This window comes from Rhopalosiphum padi, chromosome 4, assembly GCF_020882245.1.
Source record: "Rhopalosiphum padi isolate XX-2018 chromosome 4, ASM2088224v1, whole genome shotgun sequence".
NCBI lineage: Eukaryota > Metazoa > Arthropoda > Insecta > Hemiptera > Aphididae > Rhopalosiphum > Rhopalosiphum padi.
This window is the reverse complement of record NC_083600.1, coordinates 11,589,629-11,612,973: the sequence shown is the minus strand read 5'-3', so window position 1 is coordinate 11,612,973 and position 23,345 is coordinate 11,589,629. Positions and strand designations below refer to the sequence as shown.

The following is a 23,345-nucleotide window of genomic DNA, read 5'->3' as shown; positions in this document are numbered from 1 at the left end:
AGTGTCGGACTCGGGCTGATCACGTGCCCGCCGGCGATTTGCACACACTTACATCGCCGCGCGACGGACGTCGTCGGACGTTTTGTCCGGCCGCGCGATAACGGCGGGGCGGCGACGGCGAAGACGTGTGGACCGTTTATACAAAATACATATATACGACGCGCACACACTCGCCGGCGCGATAACGTCGCGGTGTCGCGTGTGCGTGTATAATATTATTACCGTATACGCACACCCACATACGTACGCGCGCGCGCACTCGGAACCGGATGGTCGTACCACGGTACGCGAGTGAGAAGGGACGCCCTTCCGGTTTTCGACTCTATTTGATTTTTTTTATTTCGGTGGTGGGGGGTGGCCGTCGTCGCGGCGTGGGGCGTCCGGACGGCGTTCGCCCGACGTACGGCCGCCGGTCGTCCACGCGCCACGGCAGTCGTCCGGCTCACGTCGTACACGTCGCGCACACGTTCGCCCGCGTATTTAATATAATATACACACACACTGCGCACCGCCGCCGCGACAACAAGTGGTCCGCGACGAGACCGTTTCCTTAAAGATAAAACCGCAAACAAGGGACCGTAGCACGTGACCCCTTCCACCCGCCGTCGATAACTGCACTTACCGGGCGGTTATTTATTTTTTCTTCATATTTTTTAAATCCAACCGCCAAAGTGGCTAACCACAACCATCACCACCATGACCTGCGGTCCGTCGCAGCCGCCGCTGCCGTCGCGTACCCGGACGCACGGCCCAACGATTATTTGGGCTACTGCGACCCGGCCGCCGTCAACTTGTGGCGCATGGTGGTGCCCCGCGGGGGCGGTCCGGCTCATCATCCGGATTCCGTCGCATCGTACCAACCGCCGACCACAGCTGCCGCTACCGCCGAGCCCCCACACTGGGGCTACGGACCGTGGAGTTCGATGCCCGCGCCGCCGCCGACTTCTCGACACCATCAGCAAGGCGTCAAAAGACATTTCAACGAGAGCGACGATTGCGACGATGCGTTTTCTGAGGAGTCCAGCAAAGACCAGTAAGTACACCTATATATATCTATATATATATATACTTGTAACACGCACGCCTGTTTTCAAACCCCGCGGTAACTTAGATTTTTATATTTTTTCAAATTTTACTTCTGATCTTAATATGATATGAGATTATTGCGACACGGAAATTTTGTTTAAAAAAAAAATTATTTCCACATTTTTTGACTTATTCTTAAATTATTTTACTTACACTTTTCTTTTCAATTTTCCTATAGTTGTTCTTCACCCGGAGATGGAACCGACACGCCTCATATGCTTACCCGGAAAAAACGCCGGGGCATTATCGAAAAAAGACGTCGTGACCGCATCAACACCAGTCTATCCGAACTCAGACGGCTTGTGCCCACGGCGTACGAAAAACAGGGTTCAGCCAAACTGGAAAAGGCCGAAATCTTACAGCTCACGGTCGATCATTTGAAAATGATTCACGCAAAAGGTAAATCGCTTGCTTACAAACGATATTTGTTGTAATTATATAATATTAGTAGGTATATTTAATATATATATATTTATCAAAGTTATAATAGACTTAACTCACGAACTCGTAAAGCATTTTGGTTTACTACCTCGATTTTTTTAAACTATTCAAGTCTTTTTATTCAACCTCGATGGATTTACTATAAAGTCATATATAGGTTACATATTTTTATGCAATAATATAAATAAGCATTTATTTCTTTATCATTTTTTAATAACTTAATAATAATAATGTAATTACATTACTATAATGTATATATTATATATAAAGGCTGGCGTCCAGTCGTTCGTATCGTTAATGTTTGAAATAAAATAATCGTAGTACGATACTATATTATTGAGGTTTTTGTCTAATTTTCCGGTCGTATATCCCATTTATGATTTGTCGTTGCGCGAGTACGTTAAATTATATTTAAGCAGTGGTCGTCTTCGTCGTTGACTGCGTTATACGCCACTATTACACCAGTACACCTGCCTCTTGCCGACTTCCCGTCGTAGTAGCATAATATTAAACAAAAGGTGTACATGCATAACTACTTACCGCCGGCAAAGGGTTATAGGACTCGAGTAGTACGTAGTACGTACGATGTAAATAAGTATTCAGTCTATTAACTCGACATATCCTGTTCCTCGGCGACAAGTGCCCGCCGTAGTGGAACACGCGCGGCATACAACCGTAATAATACATTTTATCACCATTATAATACGCAACGATGACGGTGTCACACGTCGTGACCATGGACAACTGCGTTTTAATGATATTATTTTTTCACAAAAAAACCTTCTTTTCGTCTATACGTTTGGTTTGGATTTAACGACTAGATTAAAATATGTCGACTTAGTTAATTAATACCGATCTAGATATTATCAATGAGTACTAAGTATATGGGTCAATGTATTATGCAATATATATATACGTGTAAAAGATATTTCAGTGGAAATTGTAAGTCAATAGGTAATAGATAGATTATATTATTATATGAAAATACTTTTCATTATTCTTATTCCACGCGATCTTGTCACGCTTTTGTGTTAAATAGACACGCCACACGCGCGGCAATCAGGTGTTTTCGACCGTGTGAATTAAGACTTATCCCGATTTTGGCTTGTGTCCGCGTATATTGTTAACTCACTTACTTGTATTTATTTATTTTTTTTAATTTATTGATCAAAATTAAATCGCGATATCCCAAAGGGGGTGGTAATACGGACAGATTATATACCATATATACACATTACCGTGAGAACGTGATTCCGTGTCAGCTGCCCCTCGTCGGTCGCAAATCGGCGCCACCCTTTTCCCACGATTCGCCACCAACCACTGCCGTTTTGACGAGCATCGTCGTACTTTAGACGGCAGCCCCCGCGCGCGTGTATATTTATACGCAAACACCACCGATCACACAGCGATTTATTGTTTGTTATTATTATTATTACTATTATTACCATTATTACCCGCAAACTCGTAAATCGGCCGTGAACGTAATCGTGGGAGTACCTATTACCCGATTACAATTTTTAAACAAATATAATATGATATAAAATAAGATATTTATAATAGTTTAGCATTGTCCTGTGTTCCAAAAATTAAATACATTTAAGTAACCTTGTAAGTATCATTTTATACAGGAGTTACGTAAATATGATGTCTAAAAAAACTACCTTAAAATTACATATACGTGATAATTTAAATTTTATAAACGATGTTTAAAAATAATCGTATTTATTAGACGTGTAATTTTCAAAAAATAAAGTTAAACGTTTAGTTTCGAAAACTGCAAGAATATAGCCAGATAAGCTATAAACCTGTGATCGTGCATAAAAATTGTTTGTTCACACTCAATTAAATTACAATTAGTGGTGGGAAGTTTAACTAAGTTTTTTTGAATGGGTGGTTGTGGGTCATATTGCGGTTTATTGTAATTCAATTTTTAATAATAATTTATAAAAACAATTTAATAGCGGATATGGTTAGGTAGTATAATACATATGTAGTAATAATATAGGCTAGTCGTGCACGTTGTTGGAAATAAAGTTCCTGCACTGTTTGTACCAAGTTTATCATAAAATATATACATATAATATACAATCAATAATAAGTTCAATAAAATACGTCATGTATATTTAAATAATAAGTATAGTTATTATAACTTTGTAAAATATGTATAAAATCGTATAAATAATACGCTAGTATCTACCTACTAATGATTTTAAACTTCAGAACTTTAATTTTTGAAAAAAAGATAAAATAGCGAATCATTAAATATAATAATAATTAATAACATGGTTTGTTTTTTTTTCTCGTGCAGGTTTAGACACGTTGGCTTACGATCCGTCCAAGTACGCGATGGACTACCACAACATCGGGTTCAGGGAATGCGCCAACGAGGTGGCCAGGTACTTGGAGTCGGTGGAAGGCATGAATGGTCGGGATCCGCTGCGCGAGCGTCTACTGTCGCACTTACAGTACTTTGCTGCACAACGCGAGTATGCGGCGAAGTCACCGGCCGCTGCTGCACACCACAACGCGCCACCACCGCCGCCGCCCCCAGGTTGGTACGGTGGTCATCACGTTGGGGCACCGCCACCGCCACCGCCGCCACCACCGGCGACTATTCCGCCGGTGCACCATTACCCGTCGACGACATCACCTCACCAACAACAACAGCAACCGCCGTCGCTGACCCTTCCCCCGCCGCCGCCGCCGCCCAGCCACAACAACAACAATTACGAGACGTCAGCGACGGCCGCGGACGGCATCAAATCTGCGGCCGAAGCGGACGCAGCCGGCCTCACCACCCTGTCGTCCGTCCCGGCGGACTATCACCATCACCACCACCATCACCAACAGCAGCGACAACACGAACAGCAGCACCATCATCGCGGTCGCGACGACTACCAGCACCAACACCAGCACGGCGGCGGTGCCGGCAACCAATTGCACAACTTGCAACCCGTTCAACCGCCACCGCAGCCGCCGTCGAGCTATCACGACGATGCAGCCATGCACCAACAGCACCATCACCAACAACAACAGCAGTACCAACCCGATTCGTCCGTTTCCGCGCAGATGAAACCATATAGGCCTTGGGGCGCCGAAGTGGCGTACTAAATAGCGTTTACTTCGCTCATATCGTTAGTACTTATTGACAATAAGTGGCATACGCACTATAGTGTATGACAACCCAATGAGAGTTTTTTCTCTTGAATTTTTTTACTGTGAATTATTACCTAATTATTATCGTGAACCGTATTCTAGTCAACGACCCTAACCAAAGCCATTTTCGTTTTTTGTACTTATACATAATACATAGCAATAATATTGTAATTACTCGCAATTGCATCGGATATAAATATATCGGCCGACTCCGCGCGTTATTGTTTGGTGTTCCCTATTCATCATATAAACATATTGTATCATTGAATAATTAACGCGTTGTGGGGAAATGCAATCGACGAGTGACATTTTTTTTTTAAGTTTTATGTATATTTTTATTTTTATTTTTTGTATATTTTAAGAGTCTTTTAATACACAGAGAGTTGTACGTATTTTGGACACGTACGATAATCCTATACTTTTATTTTTATTAATGATATTTATAATGATTATATTTTGTACGATATGACAAAAAATTATTTGTTAACGTATTGTTTTGTATAATTTACATAAAAATACAATACATATATTTTTTTAAATCAAATTACTGTTTATTTATGAATCATTATCACGTCTTGTACTTAATATTATATTATACAACACGTAGTCGTGGTAAATAACTGGTAAGTATTTTGAATCACAGCTTTACATTTTTTATTTTCATTAAAAAACAATAAACTAACAGTTTATATGACGAACACTATGACGTCATTAGCTATTGAGAATCAAGATGATCGTATATCACATTATACAGCAGTAGTATACATCACAGAGATCGAATCAGTATATAGAATATTATATATATATATATATATATATATATTTATAACTGCTTTGATTACTTCGAATAAGGCGGGTTGTTACACACCAAGCATTAAAAAATATATACAACTATTGTGTTCGATTCTGTTTTCAATAATATTTCATAAAGAGAGGATTAGCTGGGCTCGTTTGAAAATAAAAACCATACTACGCGTTGACGTGCATATATATAATACATAATATGCTATTCTTTTGAAGCTTTGCGCGGCGTTACGTCGGTCGCGTGTCTTTCTCATTAGTCTAAACTTGTTGGCCGGTAATCCCGAAAAAGCAACGACGTATTATTAGCTATTTTTTTATTTTTAAACAAATAAATGAGTTACCCCCGTTTTCGAAATAGTAAACTAAAGGTTGTTTTTGTTGCCTGGGCCAGTCATTCTCAGAGGGTGGCGGTGAACCGGTTATTACTTGTGTATGTAAATTTCTTACGTTAAATCCCTTCATTAAAAATCGCATGCGTTTACTATTTGAATATAAGTAAAAACATTTTGCAATAGTAAAGTGCAAAACATACAAAGCATGCCTACGAATAGATATACAATCGCTTATAGTTTTATTTGCATATATCGCTTCACAAAAAAATCGACACATTTATATTATGCAACAATTGACAATTCATCACATTTCATTCAATTTTTTGTGTCATCGGGAGAAATACAACAATATTTTTATTATGCATAAATTGCACATGTGAATGCATTGCACTTTAAAAAATTGTATTTTTTAACATCTAAAAGTAAATATACATAATATTGATAGATTTTAGAATTTTAAATTAACAGACTTCAATCATTAGTCATTAATCATTATATTGATACAAACTTAGTTTTAAAAATAAATCAAAAAATATGTACTTAATGCGTATTTTTGCATATTATTCCAATTTTTTAATAATTAGGTATCAATTTTTTTAGTTTATTTTTATAAAACATATAAATTCATATTTGATAAAAAAAAAATATATATATATATAATTTCATATTATATTACCTATACAAGATTTTTCTAGTACAAATTATTATGACCTTCGCACCCATTACATGGTCTATTAAACTTTAGGACATTAAGTTCCAATGTTATTAAGATGTACCGTGTACTTTCATTTTATCTGTATAATACGTATCAAGATTGCATATTTCATAGTTGTACACGCAACAGAGTCCTCAATTTGCATGTAAAAATTCATATCATATTAATATAATATTTTAATTTAGTTATAATTTGGTATACACATTAGTGCAATTCGTATGAAATTTATAAGAAATCGGATTCTGAGTGTATATATTAACATTTTCTTGACTCTACGCCGAAATTGAAAAAATATAGCTAACAGCAATAATCACTGAACTAAGTTCAAATTAATTGACTTCAAACTTTTTACTATTGTACTCTTGATTAATAATCAATAAATTGATGTTTGGGCTGATTATATTATTTAAATTTATAATATATGTTTATATACACATACACACACATATATATATAATGTAAATTATCAAACCGTGTTAATTGTTCAATATTATGTGTGTATGCTATAATAAATATTTAATATTCACAAGAACTGTCACGTTTTATTAATAAATACAGACAGAAAGATTTTATTTCATTTGTCGTATCTAGCGTAGTGACTAGTAATAATAATAATTATTCATTCAGCGTATCCTTATTAATTGTCTATCATAATTAAAACGGAAAATAATTGCATATTAATTACTTATTTGGGACTAATAATCATTATATCGATTTCGGCGACCGATATATGAGTATACATATATAAATTACTATATGCGATATATACTACCATATACAAATACAACCATTACATATAAGCGCTATTTAATATAAGTAGTATTACACTTAAATTATTACGTGGATTTGTCATATTTGTATGCCCCGGTAATCATATGTTTAGCGTGTGCTATATAGAAACAAACGTCGACAAAATATATTTCTGACAAAAGTGACTGATATTTGGGTAAACATCCAAAAAATACAGTAATATAATATATATATGAATACGTACTCACTGTGGACTTAGATCGTGCGTACAAGTATACGACGAACAGAAATATCGTAGCTTATACAATTTATACGATGTATAATAACATTATCATTGCCTACATGTAATACACACGAACTCGTAAACAATTATACGCAGACAGAAATATGGATTATTATCAGTTCGTAAATGTCACATGATTCGATCGTTCCGGTGGTTTATAACACGAGCACGTATACGACAGTTGGACGGTAATTGAAAATGCTGCACTAAGTCGTATGCCACTTGCAATTGTACATTATATTGTCATATTATTATAAGTGTTCTATAATACACTATAGTGGTTCGGTGTTACAGTGCACCATACTATATGCGTACGAGTCTGGCCGATTGCACAATTGTTTGTGTAAGGGACACGGGCAATTGACCGCGCCGTGTATGCATACGTGTGCATATACAAGAGAGTTATTTATAGGAGGGCTGCTGACCAATGTCCACGCGGCGACAACAACGACCCCAAGCTGGCCTATCGCATAAAATAATATCATATAAGAATAACAATAATGTATATACAAGCACTTCAATTTGTTCGGCCGCGAGCCGCCGATGACCGGGACTTATACCGCGACATGTGCAGCAGAGCACCGAACCGATACCGCTGCTGTGTATAGCGTACAGGAATATAGATAACACTGGTGATCGCGGAAAATCGCGTCTCTACTTTTGTCCAAATAAAACGGAAAACAATCGTCATAAAAACGTCGGCAAAAGCGTGCGGCGATACGGCCGCTAAACAATGATTTAATATATCCCCAGCGATTACCCGCGGGCGCGCGTTTAATGTGCCATATTTTTTTTTCTGCCACCCTACATATCACGCATAATACACACACGAGCCTTTATACACAGACGAGTATAATATAGTATACTGCATATCACACCGCCGAAGAACTGCAGCGTGACTTTGGGACCGAATGATACGATTTATGCATATACAACAACATAATCGACGTATTGGATGTCAGATGTAATATTATTATTATTTTTTTTTTTTTTAGGAAACCATTAAAAAGCGAGTAAGTAACGCAAATAAAAGCATCGCGGCTCATCGAACACGTCACAATCCAATATATTTAATTGCGTTTATATATATAGAACTTTTGTGGCGGGTGGATACATTATATTATTCTTATTATTGTAATGCGTTTTGTTGTGCGTATTATTATTATTATTTATCAATATCGTTGCCGTGCGACGGACGGGAGATAGCGATGAGTGCTTACGCTGCTCATGCTGCAGTTACACATAATACGCATTATGTTATACGCCGTGGCTGGCGGTTATAAGGGACATATAGTAGGTATGCCTATTACAAAATACACAGAAAAACAACATAACAATGGTATTTTATTGTTATTATACTATGCGTCTATGCGCCAACTGATGCGTTTGTGCTATAAAAACGATACACGGATTATAAATGGAATATGGATATTGGATATTTATATATACCATATAAATGTGTTATGTATATATTATAAACATATAAGTACAATGCGGATACAAAATGTATTGCCAAAATAATCTTATCTGTTCGTAAATATAATATTATGCGACGTCCACTATATTATTCTTAGCTTTAAACGTAAATATTACCTTTTTCTCAATCAGCTGGTCGTTGTGTACCTATACGTATTAGGTATATATTAAGTGTTTGTCGACCTTTGTGGCTTTGTAATATAGGAAGTAGAAACAAAAGCAAATAATATTCTGCAAATGCAAAACCTTAGACTGGGAATCTACTCATTTGAACAGTTTGAAAATTTCAAATACTTGAGAGTTAATATAAACCAAAGTAATAATATGCATAACGAAATAAGGCTGAGACTCGTCTTAGCAAATAGAGGATAATGGATAGCATATAATGGGAAGTATACTCTCATTGAAGCTACTTTCAAGGGAAACCAAAACGAAGCTGTGTTTAGCCTACCTATATAATATACGACCTACTGAGCGTATATATATATATATATAACAATGTAAGCATGCAAAACCTGGACAACAACGAAGAACGATGAACAAAAACATTTAATATTCAAAATTAAAATCTTAAGGAAAATATATGGTCGTCCCACATTAAACCCGGAATCAGGAAATTACGAAAGGAGAAAAATTAAGAGATTGAAAGAATTTTCAACAGACTAAATATACAAAAATGTCTGAAAGCTAAAAGGCTAGAGTGGGCAGGCCATGTATGGCGGGCAAAAGACAAAATAATACATAAGGTATATTAATTAACAAATTTAATAAAGATTTGGAAAACTTAGGAATAACAAGAATTATAAATGCCGATGATCGGATAGTTTGGGAAGAACTTGTGGAAGCAGAAAAAAAAGCCTTAATGGCTTGTAAACGCGAAAAAATATATATTCTGTAGTGATTTTATTATTTACGAACAATTTAATATTGGATTAAAAACAAATAAGAATAAAACATTATGTAGGTAGAGTGGGTATCAATGGAGTAAATAACAGATATATAACGAAATATAATTTAGGTAATTAAAAAAAAACTTGATTATAATTAATGATTTTATTATTAAAATTGTATATGTATTTTTGAATTTTAATTAAGCTAAAAAAATAATTAGTTATTAATGTACGAGTATCTTATGGTATTTAAACTGAAATTGATTTACCAAAAAAAAATATGTAAATATTCACTTTATTTTTATTACCTATACTCTGTTTTATTTTTTATACTTTAATCTTTTGAAAAATGTTTTCTCCTTAAAAACCCCATTATGCATAAACATTGAGACTGACACTTAATTAATTTTTTCAAGACCTCGTATATTCGTATATTAAATATAAGTTTATATTCTTTAAAATATTGAATAAATAATTTATAAAATGCCTGTTGCTTTATACTTTACCTATATTAAAGCAAATTTTACTGCACAAACAGAATACAAAAACATACTGATTAAAACAAAAACTTTGCAAAATATTATAAAAATGTAGAAATCGTAATCAATAAATTTTAAATATTATAAGTATATGTTATTCATAAATTCAATTTTATTTACAAAAAATAACATTAATAACCATACGTTTTGTTTTATGAAAAACTAACCATTTCGTTTGCATCCAAATTTTTATTTTACCAATTGCTTATGTATCGACAATCGGACGTTAACGAGCACACATGCCGCTCAATCAATCGACAGTCGATCATCAATCAATCATGACGATTTCCTGTTCCGCATGCTCAACTCAAATGCATCTTCATCACTTTACACGTTTTATTAGATAAACTAAACCCTAAGGGATTTTAAATTTTAAATTATCGTCGCTTGTTATTAAAAACACAAGTAGTAACGATTACATTTTATTTAGCTTTTAGATTCACACTATTCACAGCGAATATTATTTAAACTTTATCTATGTATGATGCGATGTGTGATTTTTTTTTTTTAATTGATAAATACTTTTAATGGTATTAAAATATGTTCCAATTTTTCTTAATTATAGTAAGTTAATCGATGTTGTAAATTAAATGTTATAGAATTTAAGAAATATTCTGTAGTAATTATTTCAAAAAATAATTTTACTTTTAATTAAGTATACTTATAGATTCATAAAATTTAAAAAAACATCTCTAAAACATCAACCTATACCTATTTGTATTTTCATATTATAAATACTTATAATAATATACTTAAAATTAAAGTCAGCAATGAGTAATGAGTATTAATAAGTATTATTTTAAAACATAATAAAAACAATATTTTATTATACTATAGGGTATAGCTAATAAAAAAGTTATAGAAAAGTAAACGAGTTTCTATTTTAATATTTTTAATTTTAATTTATAATTATTGTACAATACAGTCAGTATAGAAAATTATTAAGTTATATATTCTCTGAAAAATAAATAAATATGATTTATTATAAAAGCATCGCTATCGTTAAACTAAAAAATATTAATGTGTTACAATACAATCGGATACGAAATACGTCGTATAGATAGGAATTGAAAAATGGATACAATGCTGTGTATAATATAGCCGTGAATTTTTTTAATATTTCATTTTAGGGTAAAAATTCTATTTGAAATCGAATTGCATGATTTCTGCCCTCTTTGAATCGAAAACGATATCACTGAATTCCGCGTTTATGGAGTTTAAAATATAAACGCCAATTTCCTGTTCCGCGAGAAGGACCTTTATGACACTATATAAGCCAATTCGTTCTGGTCGTGTCCATTCATCATTTGAATGTGGAAAACACGGACCTACAGAACAATGCATTTAAAATCGGTCAAAATAACATTTCGAGTTATGATTGTCCAATTGTTGTTATTATATTATACTCAATAATAATTATAAAACTTTGAGAAGGGATCTGTTCACGAGTAATGGATAAGGGTCCGGTCGACCGTGTCCGCAAATTGCAGACAAGTGCCAGATGAAAAAAAAAACAATGTCAAGTGAATTAAAATTCAAAAATCCAAATGAAAGCATTACAAAACTCCCTTCGATATTTAAACCAAGCGTAACTCTTAAATAAAAAAACAACTAATATAGATATGCATATTATAAAATATTAGCACCGTATAATATACTATAGATAGGTTTTTTTTATATTATTTAGTTTGGTTAACTTACACGTTTTCCTTTTTAATTGTATATATGTATTGAACAATATCCGACAATTAGAATTGTACATGAGCATATTCAAATTAGTGTATGTTTCTCATTTCTAAATTTATATAATAAATATACTTAATAAATATAGTTTTAATTTAATGAGATTATGTATGGATTAATTTAATTTACTTGTTTGATGGTACAATGGTAAGTATATATTATTTTATTACTATATATTTATCCGTAAGAACTAATTTACCTTTTTTTAATTTCATATTTATAGAGTCAATGCGTAGGCTATTTAGGCTATAATACCACCTTTATAAATATAGATATTATTTACTATTATAATACATTATAATATTAAATTAAATTTTTATTTTTTGACATTTTAAAATTAAGAAATTTTAAATGGACATTTTTGTTTTAAAGAGATTTTTACATAGTCATTTCATATACTTAAGTGTTAAGTCCATATAAAATATTAAAGCATAATAAGTGTATGTAGATTGATACTATTTAAAATATGACATTTTTAAAACACTCATTGATAACTGAAACACTGTCAATAGTTTATATACTATTTTATAATATACTCTAGCTGATTTTTAATATAAGTTGTATGTTGTATTATTATTATTATTGTTATTATTTCAATATAATTATACTGTTATACAAATCTTTAATTAATTTTACTAAGTTAATTATTACTCGATGTACATGTATAACCCAAGTTAGTTGTTTATAACTAAAATATAAACAAATTTGATTTTATATTAGTTAAGTGTCCGTAAGTTCATTACTATTAATTTATGTATAAAATACATTGTGTTTTGTGTATTACACATCATAATCAATTGATTGTAGTATTGTACAGTTATAAAAGTATTGGTTCGGGAAGTTTGCCATTTGTTTTATCGTAAAAAAATATTCAGAATAACACATGTCGCAAATATATACAAGTAACATTATTTTTGGACCATTATACATAAAAATATATAGGTTCGATGTTATATTGTTATTATTTCAATGACCCAACAACTTTTTACGTGCACTTATAGACCGACGCTTGATTGCAATGACACAACGAAATATTGAATAAAAAGTGACTTTTGATAAAACAAATATATATATATCTTTGTATATAGAAATTGAAGCAGCGTTGATGTATAACAAAAAAACGAGTAGGATTATGACTTTGAAGTTTCGTTATAAAAAAACCCAACGTATTCCCACGAGGCGACGCGATTTGAAAACTCTGTCGAGTTAGGTCTAACGGATTACCTACGTATCCAATTCGTATATAATAAATAATAATATGATGTACACTCTTTTGTTACACCAAGTATCTAATCGAATTAACAGAAATAATCGAATAAGAATACATTATAAATTATAATACATATTATAATTTTATGATCGGGAAAAGGAAAATGGCAATCGAAACCGGGAAGGTATAGTGACGAGAAAATATTTCGGGGACGAAGAATGGACGTACGCACGGACGATATATATATATATTGGTGATGTGGCGTACTTAACGTGTACGAGGCATTGTTATTGTTGTATTATTATTAAATATATTATATTTGATCGTGGCACGTGTCCTGCGCAGCGGTTCCCACGTGCCACGCCGGTGCCCCTTTTATTTTTCTCGGACACGTGCGAAACGGTTTTCTCTCCCGTGAGAACTACACGCCCTTCCACTTCCCCCGCACCGCGATCACTTGCCCCTGAACATATAGCCGGAGGGATGCCGCGGCCCGCTGCAGTGCGTATACACTATGCACTATACCACGCGGTATCAGTTGGTTCTACGGAGTCGGTGCACGATGACCGCGTTACGGACCATAGTCGGTGCTTGCAATAAATACGTCAAGGTGAGTGGACATTAATTATAAGTTGCACTAAAATAATAAATATATACTGTAATATCTATAAATTATGATGAAAATAATATTATTTACTTATAGCATGTACTTAAAACAAATATCGTAGCTATTAAGTTTTTTTTCGTAATTTATCTGTCTATATACGTACCTATATGCGTATACTCATAAATACACAAGCAATACGCATGTATTTACAAATATAGTGAACACCTTGTACATCTCATGAATTTAATAAAACTATACTTTTATAAAAGTATGTAACCATAAAATGTTAGTAGTTGTTCATGTTTCATCTTTAAAAAAAAAATGTAGACCATGGAAATATGGAGTGTGTTTTATTTTTATATATTGTGTCGTAGTATATATATGTATCTATATATAGTGTATATTAAATACGTCACATATGTAGTGTACCTACATATAATATAACGTATTTAGTCCGAGTGGCAGACTGATGTAAGGGCGTTCCATTAGACGTGTCCAATTAAAATTACGATTGTATATGTACAATAAAAACGACTGTGTCAAGAAATAGTTTGGGATTATGAACGTGACTCTAGTGTATTTGGTTGTGTGATTGGAGAAAAACGCAAAAAGGCTAGAAAATAATAACAAGACGGTCGTCTAGAGAATTGAAAAAGACGTTTTCAATAAGGGAAGCGATGTTATATAGCCTAAAGGTTATATGTATACATATATATGTTATCAAGGAGACCAATAATACCCAATAGAAAAAAATGACTATACAGTTGGTTTTGTTGGTCGACATAACATTAAATGATATTGCATGTGGGTTGAGAGAAAAACAGCAGTACGTGAGTGAATTTGGAATTTGAGATTATTAAATATATTTGAAATTTCTGGCGTTAAATTTTAATAATATTTAACATTTAAATTGATTTGTTTAAATATGCTTTACTTAAAGTTTTAAAATATGAAATGTAGACATGCACCATACTTATCATACAATATTTTTTATTGTAAATCAATTATAAAAAATGCACCTAAATAAATAGTTGTAAAAATAATTTATTTCCAAATTAAAATATAATACTAGAAAATACTATTTAAATGTTGGTTGTGTAGGCCGTACAGGATGTCTGGCATAATTAATAAAAATAAATAATAACTGTAATGCTTAAGAATAATAATTATTGTAATTGATTAAAATTTTTATCATTTATGATACAAATACAATTGATTATACTTATTAGCACATATATTTCTGTACGGCTTACTGCTTAGTATTATTATTATTATGAGTTATAAGTTATAACTGATATGACATTGCCGAACATTTCACTTACAATAATTATTTGTAGAATAACAAAAAATTAACGATTAATAATTTTAAATTTCAAAATTATTATTAATAAAATTACATATTTTTTATATCCATTAGAATAAATAAATTAAAGTTTATTTTTATATTTTTTAGTTAACACATTTTTATGTAATTTGCAGTTCAGTGATTATTCACAAGTAATTAAAACAATTTTTTTTAAATAAAATAATGTTCAAAATATATTTAAATGCATAACTTAGTTGTATAGACTTTAACTATAATAGCTAATAATAATCAATACACAACTGTAATCATAAATTAAAAATAATTAAGAAATTTTTATTTTCTTTCTATAAAATGTTAAAGTAAGTATCTTATCATACTTTTATATAATATATTTTAATCTATGATAAATTTAATAAATATACATCACGGTTTTGGTTTATACATGAAACTATTAATATTATTTTTATATAGGCAATTCTGAGGAATATTTCTAATAATTATGATAATGTTTTTTTTTTAATTCATTAAGGAATTAAGGCAACAGCAAGAACTTGAAAATTAGTTTAAATATTATTATATCATGATATATTAAAAATAATATTTTGTCTAATTTTTGGCTGTATTTTTTATATTTATATATATTTAAAATTTGAATTTTAAGTTTTTGATCAATTTATTTGATAAAATGTTGGTTTATAGATAAAAAGTTTGAAAATATGATGCAAGGTTCTTTTTGAGAAATGTTTATAGTTAAAAATAATGGAAGTGCTTAGGCGCAATTTATTTTTTAGACTTTTGTATAAAGCATTCTACATAATTAATTATTTTAACAAAAAATAACGATTTTAGTTAGTATGTTCCAATTTAAAAAATATAAATCGTAAAGACTTGAATTTTTTTTATAATTATATATATTATTATTATCTTAATAAAATAATTTTTTATCAGGGCTAATTTCAAACTATTACGCCACGAACTTATTCACACTTTTCTATAGTTCTTAGATAAATATAAGTTAATAATAATAACATATCTTTAAAATATAAACAATAATCAATTTGAATATAATCAATTATACACGTTTTTATAGTAAAAATAAATTAATCATACTATTAATAAAAATATAATAAACTTCTGTATATTTGTGTTGATTATATAAATAAATTATAAAAACATAGGGTGTCCGTTAAGAATAGTTATCCGTATATCTACTATGATAAATCATTGAATTCCAATTCTACATAGCCACACAGATACAATTAAAATCAACTATAGAGTAGAACAACTCCATCGATTGTTTTACATTAATTCTGGATAAGAAGATTGCAAACTAAATACAACAAACTTAGTAATGAAAAATACATCTTGTTATCAAAGTGATAAATTGTTAACGGCTGTGCTTTACTGAAATGCGAAACAGTATTAATGAAAAATATCTTATTTATATTTTTACAGTGAAGCTAGTATTTTTAGATTTAATAAATGTTGTTTTAAAATTTCATTCAACAACTTTTGAATATTGTATACTGAATAAGTGCCATAGACTTTCAAGTCTAAACCACGAGGAAAAACATATTTTATATCAAATTTATTCTTTATTGTTTATTATAAAGTTTTTTTTTATAAAAAAAACATTTTAAATATGAAAAATAAAAAAACAATTTTTTTTAAAAGTTATATTTTAACAAATTACAATGGTTATATTATTTATTTTCTCGGGAATATAATAATGCATTTTATGTAAATCAATTACTATTCAAACAATTTGAAATTGAAATTCTCAAAGAAAAATATAATTTTTAGAATAACCGAAGAAAATCTCAATAAAGTTCAGTATAAATTTTATTTTTATATAAAAACCATTCTTGATTATTAAAATAATATCTCAATAATATCAACGCATTCAATTTAATCAATAATTAATTTCACTAAGTGCCTTTTGTAGGCTATACCTTTAATAAAAATATTGTTATTACCTTATTATTAAAACTCATAAGTCTTTTATTACAAAATCATACCTATAGGCATGTATTTGTGAAGGTAGAAAAAATAAAAAATAAAAATTGAAATCTAAAATCTAAAATCATTATTACCATATAAATTTACAAATTATATTTAAATATAATAATTGTTGTCGTTATTTGTTAAAATATCAGACACGATATATTTTTACGATCATAATTCATCGTGTTACAAGATTATAATATAGATGTGCATTTCGACCATATATTAGATGTTATGTGATAATTACGTAATAAAGTTCAGAAACTATGGATAAGTATGGTATTTTAAATATTTTTTTTTACTAATTGTTAACTATTGATATTATTGTTATATTACAAGTTAAGATAAACATTATTATAACCTTAACACGTTTTTGTACATGTTACACACGCATTTACTGTTTATATAGTTATATAATATATACTAACCATTTTTTTTTAAATTTTACCGAAAGTTTTAATTTTTATTATTATTATTATTTTTTTTATTTTTAAAAGTGAGTTAGATCCTTAAGAATTAAACTCTTTTAAAATAACAAATATATTTTTTTTTTAAATGTTAATTAATTTTTTAATTAATATTTAAATAAAATATTGCTATATATATTACCTACCTCGTGTATATCAATATTATCAAATATTACATAATTGTATCGATATCATAATATATAAGTTAAAATTTATAATTATCAAAAGCTTAAATTATAGACAGGATATGAGAGTATAAATATATATTATAAATGTTTATTTTTGACTACAGTCTACAATATATGTGTATGTAATATATTTTCGAGTATATTATGTATAGTGTATTAAACTTATATTATGTTTGTAGATGAATACATGATACAATCATGCAGCATAAGAATATATACTACTTACAAAATACCAAACATGAATTCCAATAAGCTTATATTAAAATTATGAAAAAAAAACCGTGAAATATTATTATAAAATAACATTGTAATTCATTTATTTACAATGGTATCTGTAGTTTAATAGTTAATTCAAATATCAAATTCAATGTAGTTGAAATTTTAAATTGCAATTTAACATGTGTATATATCAAAGCATTCAGGTTGAAAATGTAACGTAATATATTAATGTAATTTTCACCCTCAAACATTATTTGTAATTGCCGTTATACATTACTTCTACCGAAACCATTTATCTCTGCAAGGCTTAGTATACAGTAAAAGTTCTTTAGTAGACTGTCAAAGCATATTAAGTTAAATAATATACAATACCTCTACGTACATGTAATATTAACTATAACTGTATAGGACCACAGTGATCATTCTTTTAGTATTAGTAATATAGTAGGTAGACGGTTTGATTTAAAATTTCAACTTATAAAAACTATAACACAATATACAAAATGAAGCGATAAATTAACAATATATAGTTAATTTTTATAGTATCATTTTATAACCTCGTTGGCATAAGCAATAAGATGAGCATGATCATATAACTTTGTAATAAATATTTTAATACAAACAAGAATACAAATTAGAACATTGTATAAAATTTGATTGGGCGGCGGTTATGAATTCAAAAGTAGTACAAATTGATGGAGTATAGTTATTCAGTAGGTATATATTTTTCTATGTGAGTCTTAGTGAGTAAAGTTATTAAAAAATAAATAAAGAGTATAAAAAAATGATTTAAACGATTGATTTGAATGTACGCTAAAATATTTTTAAAAAGAAGATCCACAATTTAAATAGCTTTTATTTAATATAAAATTTATATATTTATTTTATATGAATATAATTAATTTAAATATTTAAATTTAAATATAAATTTATTATAGCGTCAAACTTATTAAATATTTTCTTTTTTCATATCTTTAGAAATATAAGAATATTTAATAGGTGCAGTATGATTTAAAAAAATTATATTATGTATTGTATGATGAATAAACGTTATTAATACAATTTACGGCGCACTTAGATGCAAAACATTCAATAGCCGCGTATTGGAATAGCGATGTTCACGGCGAACTTAGTGTATTCTTATTTCCATTGGTTTGCCCCTTGCAAATAATTGAGTATCTATGGGATATAAAACATTTGTATAGGTACGACTTGAATATTGAATTATATTGGATAATCAAATTGTCCCGTTCTAGTTTCGAATTCCGTGATTTAAATCATGGATATTTATTTTGTTTTAGGTTCACTTAAGCGTTAAGCCACTTGTTATAAAATAAATCGAACAAGCGGCGTTCATATAGATGATGGAATTATTAGCGTAAGCGTTTACGCGGGAACCGAGAATTTTTTTATTTTTACTGTTTTGTCGTCGTCAAAACACATTAATCGCCGTTTGACGTCGTATCCCAGCCATAAAGATAATAAATTTAATAATTGCCAAAATGCGTGCGCCGGGGCAATTTATAAAAATCGTGAAACCATTTACTGGGCACTATAAATCACTAACGATTTTTCAGCCGTCAATTATGCGCGCGGTATATTTTATGGGGTAAGAACCAACTAACATATACCTATATACCGAAACACACAACCTGGTCATGTAATATTCTGATATCGCGAAATAATGTATTATACTTTGTACACGCACAGGTTAAAACTTAATAACATTATACCCGATCGTATATATATATGCATATATGTATTTATAATATTTAGTATTATTTTAACGGGTTTATTTCCGTTGCAGGCGCTGAAAAAAATATTGTCCGGTAAACGGGACGACCGGCGACGGTGGCGGCGCGGGCAGGTCTACGCAGCCTGCACCGGTACGACATCGGTCGACGAGCTGCTGCAGTGTTACGATTATTACGACAACGAGGCCGTCGACAACGTGATCAACGAATTCATCGACAACAAGCGAAAAGCCACTGCCGCGGGACACCAGACATGAGAAAAACCTCGCCACGCACAACAATATATCGTTATCATTAGAGCTACTCCATTCAAAACACGCGCGTATTATAGTATACCTATACGGCTATACACGCATTATACGTATACGCACGCACGAACAATATGATCATAACATTTTCAATTATCGTGCGGCGATGATTACTGCAGTAGGTACTCCGCGAAATGACAATAATATTATATTATTTTCAACCTTATAGAATAAAACTGGACTTACCCACAACGGAGATTTTTGACGGTTTTTTCCCGATCGGATTTCCCGCCGGCGGACGACGGACGACTACTCTACCTATACCTCACGCTACCGCGGTCATACCACCGGAGATCGCACGCGACGCAGACACACCACAATCGGACGAGCGCGAGTCGGCCAAACGTTGAGCGTTCCGACCGGAGACGGCGTTACTACTGGTGGCGGTACGCTGGTAGTGCGGCGCGACTGCTGTGGCGGTCGCGGCGTCGTCGGTCGATAATCGAATAAGTTTATAGTGTCCGTGGGCGACCGACTGCCGCCGCCGCCCGGCATGCGCCGTGAAGACCGGCAGACAAACGCGCATGTGACGCCGCGCGCGGAATACCTGATACACAGCGACAGGCGCGACAGGCCCGTCAGTGACGCGTGAAAAGTTTTCTACTCGCCCTCGCGCCGTCGTCGTTTGTTGTTTTTGAAAGGATCGGTGTCTGAATGAGCGGACGGAAAATTAACCGCAGCGCCGAAAAAAAAAAAACCGGTGTAAACGGCACCTGACCGTGCGTCGATCACGCGTATCGCTGTCGCATCGTATCTCGTATGCATGCAAATCCAGACCTGTAATTTATGTAGCGTGTGTAAATAACAACTTACTATTACACATATCCTTATTATATCTGTTTGTAACTTCTAACTATAGTAGATATATTATTTGAAATCATGTACAAAATTAATTATTTAAGAATAAAAAAAAAAAATTAGTAAAATACATTTTAAATAATGCATTGTATGTGATATATTATATTATTTACTAATGGTCTTTATAAAGTCATTAGTGTTATTTTTATTTAAAGATTTAAAACCAAAGCATGGTATATAAGAATTAAGAATTATAATGTTTTTATGTTTTATTTTAATTTAGAATTTATTTTGAGTCGCGTACTAAATAATATACTTGTATAACTGTGTAAGTACCTACTCAAAATACCTATAAAAGTATAATACTAAAATATTCATTAGTATAGTATAACATAATTTAACAAAAAAAAAATGTTTTAAATTGTCGTTAAGTTTAAATATTAAATATATATAATATATTTTTACGGTCTTCCATGTACAACTAAATTACCCAAAAACTTCAAGACTTATTTAATTAAGGTTCTAGATAGAAGATTTATTTAATAATAATTAGACGCTTCAAGGGACATTATACGTATAAATTGGTTAACAAGAATATATTAACTAAGTAAAAACTGAAAGTTTATGAAAGTTATATGAAACTATGGTTGGTTAAACCAACGTAACATTATATAGTGGTTGGTTGTGCACGTAAGAGGTTATTAGTAGGAATTTAAAATAGAGATTGGTTCCTCATGGGGTGAGTTAGAACACAGAAGGAAATAGATACTAATAAAATCGGAAATGTTAAGAGTACCGTTAAGAACTGTGATGATGTGCACACAAGGTCAATAGAGTCGCGTTTTAAAGCCACTCATAAAATATGAAGGGTAGAGCGTATTAAAGTGTAATCATGCGGAAGATGGTCAATTTTTAATTAAAAAAAAGTTGTAAATGAAAGAAAGTGTTTTGGACTTACTCAATTCATAATCGATCACAAGATAGATATGGATATCAAATAACAACTTCATACTTAAGGATCGAACGTACCAAGCAGAAATAGAGAGAGTGGAGAAAGGAAGCAGAGGCGAACAGAGCTGTGTTACGTCCAAATATCTGGAAGGCTCTTAAGTAAAGATACCAAATACCTTTCTAGTATAGTGATTCAATAACATTTTTGATATTAAACTTCAATAATTGATTAATAAGGTTTAAAATCAGGTTGATACACACTATTGATATAGAATATGTTAAACATTAATTGTACTACTTATTGTTAAATATAGTCTCTCAAAGTTTATACCTTATTTTGATTTTTAAAATCTGATCAATCCTTTGTTGATTCAATTTTTACATAGTTGCAATCACTCGCCCGATTCATCAGGATGCTACGATCCAAGGTTTTTGATTACTAATCATAATTTATAATAAAATGAAAACAAAGATGATATTATAGTAATTATACTTTATCTAAGCCTATTTACTTATATGTTATTTAATTTAAATGATAACTAATTTTGTTTTTTAAAGATTTCTTGTTAATTGCTGTCTCAGCATTCACTATTGCAATAAATAAATATTATTAACATTATACACTAACTAACCTATATTCATAGGCACAAACATGAAGTACCTGTAGATATACAGCATAATATTGAGGAAAAAATATGTTGGGGCTATGCTTCCATATTCATCGAAATCTAAACAACATTTATGATATATTAGAAAATTAATAAATATTATATTTAGGATTGGTACCTCACCTTAATTTTTAAGGAGTATTTGATAGGCAATTTATAGGTAATATGAAAGGTCACGTACCATTGTTGAGCGAATACATAGTAAACGATCATTAATAATATTACGTGAGTAGCTCCAGAACGCTACCAACACCGCACGCTTAATACACGTTGTCATTGTATTAAATAAAATGAAATATTTTGTTCTTACAAGAAACTAATTTATACATATAAGCCTAACATAAATATGCTTAGAAGTTAGAATAATTGGACTTTAATTATGTTCTAAAAAAAAACTCGAGTAAATAATACAAAAAATTAAAAATTAAAAATAAGATATTAATAATATATTATTATAAAAATTTTAATCATTTTTATTTTAATTAACCACATAAGCGTGTCTCATATTACAAATCCTTGTCCATTTTTTTTATACATAGTACCAATGATGATATACCAATGAATAGATAGGTAATTCAATATTTTTTAGAGGCTCCATTATGGGTCCATAACCCACTAAATCCAGCTCTTACGAAGTATTTCTTCAATAC

At 31.1% G+C, this 23,345-nt stretch overlaps 2 protein-coding genes across 2 annotated transcripts in view; one reads left to right on the top strand and one right to left on the bottom strand.

The window, feature by feature from the left end:
- The window catches only part of LOC132929160 (gamma-2-syntrophin), a 42,788-nt gene extending 21,982 nt beyond the window's left edge, over nt 1-20,806 (bottom strand). Inside the window, exon 1 of the mRNA XM_060994300.1 lies at nt 20,465-20,806. The gene's annotated coding sequence lies outside the window, so the exon portion shown is untranslated. The remainder of the gene's footprint in view (nt 1-20,464) is intronic.
- LOC132930425 (hairy/enhancer-of-split related with YRPW motif protein-like) lies at nt 363-5,227 on the top strand. The gene is made up of 3 exons (XM_060996296.1): nt 363-1,033; nt 1,265-1,485; nt 3,836-5,227. Exons 1-3 carry the CDS (start codon nt 801-803, stop codon nt 4,636-4,638), a joined length of 1,257 nt encoding a protein of 418 aa, XP_060852279.1. The 5' UTR covers nt 363-800; the 3' UTR covers nt 4,639-5,227.
- Nucleotides 20,807-23,345: the final 2,539 nt, after the last annotated feature.

Coding starts and splice junctions, on each gene's coding strand:
- LOC132930425 (XM_060996296.1), top strand. CDS start 801: ATGGTGGTGCCCCGCGGGGGCGGTCCGGCTCATCATCCGGATTCCGTC. Junction 1,034..1,264: donor GAGGAGTCCAGCAAAGACCA/GTAAGTACACCT, acceptor ATTTTCCTATAG/TTGTTCTTCACCCGGAGATG. Junction 1,486..3,835: donor GAAAATGATTCACGCAAAAG/GTAAATCGCTTG, acceptor TTTCTCGTGCAG/GTTTAGACACGTTGGCTTAC.